The sequence below is a fragment of the Tamandua tetradactyla genome, chromosome 23 (genome assembly GCF_023851605.1).
Source record: "Tamandua tetradactyla isolate mTamTet1 chromosome 23, mTamTet1.pri, whole genome shotgun sequence".
In the NCBI taxonomy this organism is placed as follows: domain Eukaryota; kingdom Metazoa; phylum Chordata; class Mammalia; order Pilosa; family Myrmecophagidae; genus Tamandua; species Tamandua tetradactyla.
In genome coordinates this window covers 47,763,540-47,774,717 of record NC_135349.1, presented here as the reverse complement: position 1 = coordinate 47,774,717, position 11,178 = coordinate 47,763,540, and the positions used below count along the sequence as shown (strand labels likewise).

Sequence of the window (11,178 nt, the reverse complement as noted above, 5' to 3'; positions counted from 1 at the left end):
CTGTTTACCAAAAAGAAAATGGGGTTTCCAGAAGGGTCTTGTTTCGTCTCAACTGAAAATAAACACTCTTTGGAAGGAAAATCGTCTTTCTCTAGAACTTTAACTCATATTAAATACCAACCAATGAGTTTAGATTCCATCTACTCAGGGTTTCCTACCTCCCCCTACCCCAGAAGTTCAATTATGTCTGCTGTAGCCGTAGTTAATACAAACAGCCTCCATTTCAGAAACAATTCATGTCTCTTTTGCAAGAATTCATGCAAACAGCTATGCACAAAAGAACAGCACAGGGATATGCATAACGCTGGCGAGTATTTTCAGCTCCTTTGGAAGATATTTAGGTTTCTCAAATTAGTATTTATTTAGGTCTGCAACCACAAGGGATTTCTGTGCAAGGTATTTATTTATATGACAACTGATTATTAAAGCTGCGCTTTTTAGGCTTAAAGGAGATACATTTTTAATCATCATTTAATTAACACCAACTTTTTTTTTCTTTTTCATTAGCAATTCTATTGGCAAAGAATTCAGGGCATTTGTCATTTCCTGAGAAGGGATGCAGAATATTAAATACACATCAGTGGTAGACATATCAAATAGAATAAACAACGTGTGATTGCGTGGCTGCCGTGGAGCTTTTGACTAATTAAGTGCTTTGGCTGGAGTCCCATGTAAGTGAAACTATTTCATTTGTAAACAAGGTGTAATTTTCTTTTCTCTCCCCAGAAAATAGACATGAATTGAATTGACTGATTTTTGCCGCATTGGGTGAATTTTAATGCTTTCATCAGAAAAGCCAAGTATTAAGACTTCCCAGGTACCTTTCAAAAGAAGGAAAAGAAAACTATAGTACAGTCCATGTGGTACCCAGTGTATGCTACTAGCTGAAGTAACGCAGCAAGATTTTCAAGAGGTCAAGAGAGTAATGGATGATGGGATTATAACCCCCGCTGCCCCATGCCTCTCCTAAAGGCCTCATTGGCAGAAAAATAGACCCATTAGGGTCATTCTTTATCAGAACAATTGACCTGAGAACGTACGGGTGCAATGAGGAAAATGATTTTCCAGAAACCCAAAGGATTCCTGGAGCAAAGTTCATGCCCTAGATAACTTTCTCCTTAAATCAAATACTTTAAATTGGTTCTATGCATTTGCTAGTACGTGGGCAGAAACCTGGCCATCTACAGTCAGGTGTAGCTATCAGACCTGCTGGGTCTTGCCCACATGGAGAAAACCATTTAGAGTTTAACAGAATTCATTGTGGGTGCCAGCCCTAACTTGAACCAGGTGAAACTCGGGGCACAAATTTGGATTCAGAGGTTCTGGCTCTATGGCATCCACAGATCTAAGATCCCGGAGGTGGGAAGTGTCACGGAAACCCTCTGTAATGGACCCATACTTCAAGCTTCCCCTTTCATTCTTGTCACCTTACACTCTGCAGGAGCCATTAACTGTTGAACATTCTATTCCTCATTGTGTTTTCCAAAGAGCTGGACTGACTTGGATTACTTTTGGTTAGATCTTTCACTTGGAAATTGATTGTCTAATCACTGGTTGATTTTATTATCTTTGGGGTCATCGCATAATGATTAAGAGTCAACTGAGTTTGTGGAAAGGGGACTCGCATTTATTATTTATTTATTAGCATCGAATTTCTGATGATCTCATTTAGAAAAAACTTCGAATGTTAAGAAAGAGCATATACTTTCTTACTTCAGTACTACTGATTCTTCCAAAAGCCACATTTTTAGTTTCTTTTTCCTGAGAAGTGTGGGGTTAACACTAGGAATAGCACAGTCATTAGGAGAAAGCTTCTTAGTCTATGGAATCAAATCCAACTGTAATTCACACTTTCTCTGGAGGTCTCTCATATTTGGCAGCTCCGTGGGTTTCGAAGACACCAGAAGAAGGCAGATAATCTCTCTGCATGGATGATATACAGCTGCTCTGTTTTCTGGGGAGACTGTTTAATTTGTTTCATGTTAAGCCACACCAGTCTTGTGAAGGAATGGAGATGATGGTGTTGGCTGGGGGAACGTAAGTATGGAATGCAATGGAAAGGCAGAGCAGAAAGTTCTACAAAATTATAAAATAATAGAGGTACCTGAAGCAGACGCTGGGGTGACTGTTCTGCTCCAGGTCCTTTGATTTGGGCTTCTCCATCATTGGTACCTGGAGCAGCCAAGCAGCAGCATCCAAAAAATCAAATGCAATTTTCAAGTATATCTGTCATTACTAACTGCCATTCACTTCTGTCTTTCAGCCTCCAAGATGTTGGGAAGGTGGCCTTACCCACGGCCTCCCTCTGCCTCTCCACCACTGACCCTGGAATTCACTGCAACCACTCTTCACCTGTATAGAAATATTGGAGGTTGGATGCTTTTCCCAAAGACGCTGCCATCTGAGCTCCAAGCTGCCTCAAGCTCTACGAGAATCACCCCTTGTGCCTGCCCACACACCATAGCAGAAAGAACCAAGATAACTTTTCAACTTGCCACTTTTGTCCCCTTCTTCAAGAACCATGAAGCAAACTGCAGAAGAAACCAGGAAACAGCCAGGCTGGTTTACATTAGCCTAAGGTTTCTGCATCATGCCACCAATGGACAAGTGAAGGCTAGTTATCTCAAATAGTTCAAGGATGTTGATTTATTTAAGATGCATTAATTAATAGAATAGAACTCTATAAACTTGATATTGACTGTGAGTTTTATACTATTTGATTTTTAAACTAGTAAATCCAGGTTTGATTGATGGCAGTGTGATGACAGCACAACTGTCACCCTTTCTTTCTTTTTTTTTTTTGCACTTTGCACGTGCCTGGCACTGAGCTCAGACTTTCCATGCACAAAGAGCACCCCCAACTTTTCTTTTTTAACGGATATCATCTCATACCATATAGGCATGGGTTTGAGTGCAATAAAAACGGAATCACATAGATGACTCAGAAATGACATATGCTTTGAGGAACTTCTCATACTTCTCAGTATGAAAAGAAGCAGTTGCCTCCAGTACAACAAATATTTCTGAAGAGAGAAAGCATGTCTCCAATGAAGTTTGTCCATAATTTGAAGGGTGCTCAGGGCAAATGCATGAACGTCTCTTCTGATTTGGAAGCCTGTAATTCGAGGAGATGGGGGTGGAAGCGCATTTCCAACTAAAAGTCACGGTGTAAAGGGAGAAGAACCTAAAACCAGGCTAGCCTTCAGCAGGCAGTGGCATCACACTTTGTATAGATGACAGTACACACATGTCACCACATTAACAACTCTGGGGACAGCAACACACAGTCAATTAGACACCACCACCATGGCTGTTTGCAGACTCCATGAGCAATGATTACTCTGGGAGGGAAGGGGTAACAGATACTATACAACCCTGAGTCATCACCAGAAGTAGGGGATGCAAACTTACTTACACAGGAGTCTTCGGGTTAAACTACGATGGCCACTGCGTCATAGACGGGAGATCCACACTGAGATAGCGAAGACACAAACGTGGTGGTCTCTGCAGCCACGAGCAAGACCATCAAAGCTGAAGGTGAGGGACGTGACCGTGACACACGCAAATCAACATCCAGAGAAATTCTTGTAGCTCTCCACCTGAGGGACACTTGGACCTTCTACTCCAGGTGTGTCTTGGAAATGGGCTGCAGTGAAGGTAGTATCATTTTGGCAAACACACCGATTGGCTATTCTTTGGGAGGGGGGTGAACCTGGAGTTCTGGGATTGGGCCTGGGCTAGGATGAAGGCATAACAATAAAGCTGAAACTGTCACAAGCCAAACTTCCTAATCTCTTGCACATGTCAACCTCACTACAGTGCAAATGCATTCTTAACTGTTTTATTTCATCTGCATCAGATTTACATGCATACCATATTGCTTATTCTGTATTAGAGAGACCGTTAGGCGTGTCTGATGAGGAAATTACATGGTGGACTGACTTTAATGGAATTTGGAATATAGGAAATCATAGCGTCACCACTGGCATCCAATGCCTCGTTATTGCCAAAGCGCCTAGTGAGCATGTCCAGAAGACTTGGCCCCTCCCTACTCAGTTTTCATTGTTTGTTTTTGGTTAAGGACCCCCACTTATCCGGCATCTGTTGTGCTCAGCACACACCTCACGAGATTCCTGGAGTGGAAGACTATGGCATGGAGCCATGTGCAAAAGAGCCAACAAAAAAAATTACCTCCCTAAATCCTCGTCTTCTTTGCAGGGCACTATTGGACATCCAACATTTACCCTCCAGAACGTTGGCCATTACGTATGTTTCCCTATAGATAAAACATTAATGAAAGGTTTTAAACATCAGATTCAATACTAGGCATTTTCTTATACACACGTCTATTGCTGCAGGAGTTTAAAACCCTGGGGGTAGAGTACATATTATTCTTATTTGCAGCATAAGGCATAACATGCTCTGAAATATACACGTCACTGTGGCCCCGACTGTCCCTGGAACAGTACGACGCTGTTGACCTCAGGGACGACCGAAGATAGCTGTCATTCATCGCCTGGGATGGCAATGAGTGTTTATAAGGGTCTGAGGGGCATCTCCCGATAACTAGGCGTTGGTCGTCCCCATAAGAATGGAGGAAAGGGTTATCAGAGGAGCAGTCTGGCAAGAGAGACTTGCTCCTCTTGCTGTCTTCCAGACCCTGGAGGAGAAAGGAACTCTTATTGCCCAAGAGTTTGCTTGCGGGGACACTGCACAGGCTCCCATACAAATTCCCCTCCAGAAGCCGTTCCCGGTCCTTGAGGCTTATGCTCCGGGGAGGCCTGCCAAGGTCTACCTCCCTAGGTGTGTCGAGGTTGTTGTCGTAGGAATGCTGACGGCTAATCCGCAGCTTGTTCTTTTGGAACTGGAGGGCGTGGCTCTGTGCCCAGTCCCGCTGGTAGCCCTCCTCCGGGGTGGTTGGGTTACCTGTCTCCTGCAGCATCTGGTCTTCGTCGATGTCGTAGAGGTTCCCCATCCGCAGGCAGGTGTCACACTTGAACGGGGACCTCGTGCTGAAGTGGCCCGGATAGGTTGGCAGGTTAGAAAGGCAGCTCCTGCAGTGCGTGAGGTTCTGCCGGGAGCGGTCGCTGCCCTCGCTGTGGGGGGAGCTCTTGTCTTTCCAGGTAAAGTGTTTGGAGTAGAGCTTATGCTGGTCATTGTTGGGAATCCCATTCTCGTTGTGCAGGGGGTTCCTTCTCATCGGCAGTGTGGAGTCCCCCTTGCGGAAGTTTTCCTTGTGGTCCCGGTAGGCGTTGGGGAAGTCCGCATTCTCAGGCGCAGCCACGTTTTCAATGAACTGGGGCGGGTCTAGGTGGAAGCTGGGCTCCTTCTCGCTGTCGATGGTATAGATCTTGTCCCTGGGGGAGCTCGTTTTGGTCTTCAGGTAGGTGCGTTCGGCCTCACCGCTGTCCTTGGGGTGCTTGGAGGCCAGGGACTTTTTGAAGTTGTCCTTGGTTTTGTGGTTTTTATTGTTGTCAGGTTCCCGGTGGCATGTAGCCCAACTCGAAGATTCAGAAATGTCCGAGTGGGCCACTTCCTCCGGAAGGTACCTAGGACTCTTTAGGGAGTGGGTTCTATTCTCTACTGCCCCGTTCTCCCTCTGGGAGACTGGGTTTTGGGTCAGTGAGTCCTGACGTAGAGACTCCATGGATTTCTTCCAAAGCTGCCGGGGTCTGGAATTCGCTTTGGATTCTGTGCTCACGGCCACCTCCACTGTATTGGGGTTGGACTCATTGAGAGTTAGAGGGTGCTGTCCCTGGAACACATAGTTACTGAGGCTGTCCTTGTGTCTGTTGGCCACAAATGTTTGGAGTTCATTCATGTTCTCCCCAAAAATGCTGTCTTTCCCCTGAAATGACCTGTTGTCTGAGTATATCAAATTTCCCTTATCTGACACCATATCCATGATAAGGGAACCTCTTTGGATGAAATCGGCAGCTCTTTTGGGTGAATCCATTCTCGAAGAGTTCACGTTGGACATGTTGGAAATGTTTTTGGCTGACCGGAGGAGTTTTAACATGTTGCTTTGGGAGCCAGTCAGATTGAAGTCTGGAGACTTCTTCTTCTCCTCGATGTGTACTCCATGAATGCAGCTGTAAATGCCCTGGGGGAGACAAGGGTAACATAAAACAACATCAGAAGCAGCACTGGGCAGGAAACCACTTCACACCTGAGCTTCACCTCCCAATGTGAGCTACTGACTTCTTTTGGGAGTCCTGGAGAAATAGTGCAATCCAATTTGAATCCCGAAAATATTTCTTAAATGTATAAGACAAGATGCATAGCATCAAGTGTTTCTCTCCAGCACAGGATTATCTCACACCCTTGCAAAGAGTCAAGGAGTTTGAGAAAAGGTAGCAACTGATACTCATACAACTCTAAGGGTCTCAATCCTCCAGATTGTCAGGGAAGGATGTTTAATTGGCTCTCTCCATACCCATGTCACCAACCCATGCTTTCATTAAAGTTTCCCAGCATCGTTTCTGGAGTTTGGATACCAGAAAGACAACTACTGATAAGCAAGACATTCGTAAGACAGCAGAAAAGGGTCCCCAGCTATTTTTAATTCTTTTCAGAGATTACCCCTACTTATATGGTGAAGCTATCAATCAAGGCATTTGACCTGAGCAAGCAAATCAGAAGATCCTTTCTCTGTGAAAACCCATTCATGGCCAATCAGACATCTTTTGGAGGGGTAGATAGGAAGGCTAGAATTGAAAGAGAAGCTGCAGGAAACTGGTCTTGTCCCATGTGGGGATGCTAGCCTGAGAATGACATCACTGCACAGAAAAGCAGAGTGGAAGGGATGGAGAGAGACAGGTTTTGAACCCCTGGAGTTACCCCTCTGGACTTCCCACATACCCAATTTGATGTAGTCTTCGTCTGTGTGTGAGTTTGTCCAACCTGACTAGAGTTGGGTCTTAATTACTGGTAATAGGGAACAGTCTTGAAACACAGGGAGCTGGATGACTTAGGACTCCAGTGGGGCTCAAATTGAACATCTCTATCTCCAGGTCTCTTGTCTCTTCCCCCTCTCAACCTTCTTCCTTTCTTAAAGTTAATAGCTGAATTGTTATCCAGAGAAGAGTTCCTGATGCAGCCGCATGAATTGGAAAAAGGGCATCAGTGACACTGTGACTTGGGGTCCCCATCCCTTCCCCCACTGTTATTCCAGCTTTTGATAGCTATTTCCAAGGAGGACAACTGAATAAAGGCTCCATTCTCCTAGGGGTCACAAGAAGCCAACCCAAGAGGGAGTTTGTAAAGGAAGGCTGCTGCTGCTGCTGAGCTCAGCGTAAGCTAGGTGGAAAGAATGTGTGATTAGCTGTGATCTCTGATAATGGTGGCTCCATTGGTCCCCCGTGATGCGGACAGGCTCTAACTTTCAGGGATGCTTACATAACTGTGACAGCATCTACCCTGATGCATGGCGAGGCTTCTCCTGGTTTCTAGACAGTCACCGCTCCAGTCGTCAGAGGGAACCAGGAAAGCCTACAGTTGTGATCTGAGTATTTCTTCCTCTGTCCCTCTCAACCTCAGCTGCATGGTTAAGGCTCCCTGGAGGCCCTGGCACTGTGCCCTTGTCCACCTGCCTGCCCCCTTATATTCTGTCATCTTCTCCACGTCCTGTGTTCCCCTGCTGCAAAGTGATGCTTCCTAGCTATTGCTTCCAAGGCTGCTGGAATATCCTGACAACAGGTGTTGAAGTCATGCATATGTGCCATGTATGTCATACAGCCTAGCATACCTAGCCTTCTATGTTAACCCAGGCCCCTCAACACAATTTAGTAATATAACAATCTTATGCCCTGTTCTAGAGGATGGCTGCCACTATGGGTGAAAATCAGTGAAAATCAGTCCTTTATCCAATTGTTTCCTTTGGGTGAGGCAGCTGGGGAAGGAGAAAGGAGCACAGATCACAAGTCACAGTGGATTGAATTAGCCAATGTTTGCAGCTTTTCTACTTGGTGTTAGTATTATGAAAATAGTCATTTTTATTTTACATGATTTTTTTCTAAATTTGAAATTTTATTCAAATGAGCTTCCTTACCCACCCCTGGAGATTCAACAACTGGCCTTCACCCCTTCTACCCTGCTAGGGTGAGCTGGCTCTCTTTCGAGTTGGAGAAGGCCCACAGAGCAGTGGGGAGCTGAGCTGCCCATCAGGAGATGGAGGATGACTGTGAACTGCTTTCCCTCGTCCCCACTTGCCCTGGAATTAGCATGACACAGCCAAGGCGGGTCCCAGAGGCTGGGTATTCCTGGTAGAGCCACAGAAAGGAATCCAATGGATAGATCCGGTCTGTGTGCCAGATTTTGTTCTGAGCATTCCCCATCTGAGCTGACCTGTCTCCTGTTTGGCTGAGGACTAGGGTTTGGGAGGGGGGTACGTATTATACGAATAGCGAGAAGAGTTGGGGCTGCAATTGGCTGGATATGGATCTCAGCTCCATCACATATTAGCTCTGCGGCCTGGGATAAGCCACTCCATCTTTCTGAGCCTTAATTTTCACATCTGTAAAATGGACTTACATCCTCCTAAGGTGGGTACGAGGGCGAGATGAAATTATGCAAATAAAACACCTGACACAGTAGATACTCAGCAAACCTTGTAGGAGGTGCTAAATGACCCCTGTCCTGCCCTTTGACCTCACCTCTCTCCTTACATCACCATGAGCATGCAGTACGCATTTTGCAGAAGCTTCAAGAAAGTCATGCTACCCTTTGCCACTGAAGATATGCTCTGGGAAACCACCTTGGCTTCTAGGTTAAGACAAGCGACCCCAACCCTATTTCAGGTGCCAATTCTCTGGGCTAGAGTTTCTTTCTTCCCTGCAGGGGTCTCTCTTTTATTTCCCCTCTCTATTATTCATGGATTCTGGCTACATTTTATGGGCTGTGGAAATGAGATGTCTTCTCCCCACCATAGTGGGCTCAGAGGTCAGATAAAGTCTGCACTGACGACTCAATGTATTTTTCCAGAGAATGGGCTCGGCTCTCCAAGGAGGCCTGGCCATTTGGAGCATTCTCCGAGGGGTGTGGGCTCTACCCTCGTGCCTGGTCTCCTGGATTCTGCCTCTGATCCCTAAAGTCTCTAACTTCTCTTGGTCCCAATTATGGGTTAGCCAGAAGCTGCTCTCTCATTTGGTTTCCAGGCTCCCCTTGTCTGATCTCTCTAGACAGCTGCCGTGCTTTCCAGCTCCCTGGTCTTTGGCTTTCCTTTGCCCCTCATCTCCCACATCTCAGGAGACAACTGAGACAGCCCTTTTTGCTGGTGACAGTGAGCATTTCTTCTAAATGGAGAAGAAAGCATTTTGGAGAGGAAACAGAAGCTAAGAACATCCCACAGACCGGAGGATGCATTTTTGTACGTCTGAAGACAAAGCCAAACCTAGGGGAGGAGCTCAGTTCGGATGTTAAATAAATGTCCTCCTTGGGCTCTGGCCTTCTCCCTCAGCACTGCCAGCTGTGTAGGTTTGTGTTGTGTTTGAGTTGTGTTATCTGGGAGTTTCCCAAGGGGAGTTGTGCCCACAAGGAGGACTCTGGGTGCCTTCGTGTGGTGATAGCTTTGAGTCTACTTGCTGACTCAGTCAGTGGGCTTAAAAGGAGAGAACTGCGAATGGTGAGACTCTGGATCAATGTCACTGAGAAAGGAGCCCACTCTCTAAAGTTGTCTAAAGCATGCAACCCAGCCCTGCACAGACAGAAAAGTTTCCTCTTTCCTGGTATGATAGATGGCGTTAGAATATCCCTTACATTTCAAGGAAATAGGAGAAGCCCAAAATGTCCCATTTTAACGTTTGTGGGCCTCAGTTTCTCCATCCATAGGATGGGCACAACCATATCCTCCTCACCGAAGTCAGGCAGAATAGAGGCAAAAGAGGAAAATCCATAGCCTGGGCCCTGGCACACAGGAGTTTTCAATAAATGGCCCCTATTCAAACCATGGGCAAAATCCATTGTGTGGTTTTTTGATCTTGTGTTTTATGGAAAGTAGGTCCTTTGCTGATATCCTTGAGAATGCCCCACAATGGATTTTGCTAAAGAAAATGACTGTGTTCACGTTTTTGTTGTGTGTGTGTCCTCTATGTTGGATGAGAAAGCATTTGTGTAAGATGGTGTGTGTGTGTGTGTTTGTGTATGCAAGGTGAGATTTAGAGCTCCGTGGAAGTCCTTGGCCAGAAAAGAAGGACATTTTTAGCAACCCAGAAGCTCTGCTGTCCACAGCCTCAGGGGCTAAGCCTACTCTGATTCACCTAATCAACGAGAGAGACAGGAAAGCATTACTAAGTATGAGACTTTGCTTTTCATATGTTTCAGGGTGCACTTATTTTAGAAGACAGATATCTGAGAAGGAGGACCGATATGCAGAGGGCTCCATGCAGCCTTCCAGGACAAAGAAGTGAAGGCACCTGGGACTTCCCCAGGGAGACAGAAGTCACTTCATTCCCTCTCTCCTTTGGCGGGGAGCTGCAGTTCAATTCCCAAAGCAGCAGAGCCCAAGCTGTGCCTGCTCCCGTGCTGCACAGGTGCCCCTCCACTCTCTTCCCTCAAGATGCTCAGAAAGGGAGAGAGGTATGTAGTTCATTTCTCATAGTGATGATGCTATCAATGCTTCCTTAATGATGTCTCAGACAGAGGAAATACTTTTCCAAAAACAAGCAGGATTTACAAGTAAATGCAATTGTGTACATTTGCTTACGATAATTCCAAAATCATTTGGGTATGAAAAGCCTTTAGGAGCTGGCTGGAGAATTTGCTTAAAGTTGGCATGATCCTAGCTATATGCATGCATGTTGTTATTTTTAAGGATTCTTCATATTTAGAAGCCATCAAACTAATTATGAAATATGCATTTGCACAGAACCCAATATTAGAGTGCAATTGAATGGGGAAAATAAATCCTCCTCACTAATGCATACCTTCTGAATCTCCAAAGTTCTTAAAATTGCTAAAAGCTAAGAATACACACATTTCTTTAAAAGAGATTACTTAGTTCTTGCAGTAAATATTAGCATATGAAATTAGGTGTTTTTTACTATATTCCAAAGTCTAATATATTAAGTCTTTCAGGGTGAGAAAACACCTAGGTTGACAAATAAGAAAAATGGGTAGATAAATAGATGGATGGAGAGATGGATGGATAAATAGACAAAAGATAGATGGATGGATAGATAG

The 11,178-nt window shown here is 45.2% G+C and overlaps 1 protein-coding gene across 2 annotated transcripts in view; it reads right to left on the bottom strand.

Moving 5' to 3' along the window:
* Window positions 1–1,525: 1,525 nt before the first annotated feature.
* Window positions 1,526–11,178, bottom strand: part of GRIN2A (glutamate ionotropic receptor NMDA type subunit 2A) — a 421,881-nt gene continuing 412,228 nt past the window's right edge. The window contains exons 12-13 of one of the 2 annotated variants that reach the window (XM_077141850.1): window positions 4,929–6,103; window positions 4,567–4,585 (exon numbers count right to left, since the gene is read on the bottom strand). In XM_077141850.1, the coding sequence (XP_076997965.1) occupies window positions 4,567–4,585; window positions 4,929–6,103 (1,194 nt within the window). Of the gene's footprint in view, window positions 6,104–11,178 lie in introns of both variants that reach the window. The other variant, XM_077141849.1, reaches the window with a different exon arrangement.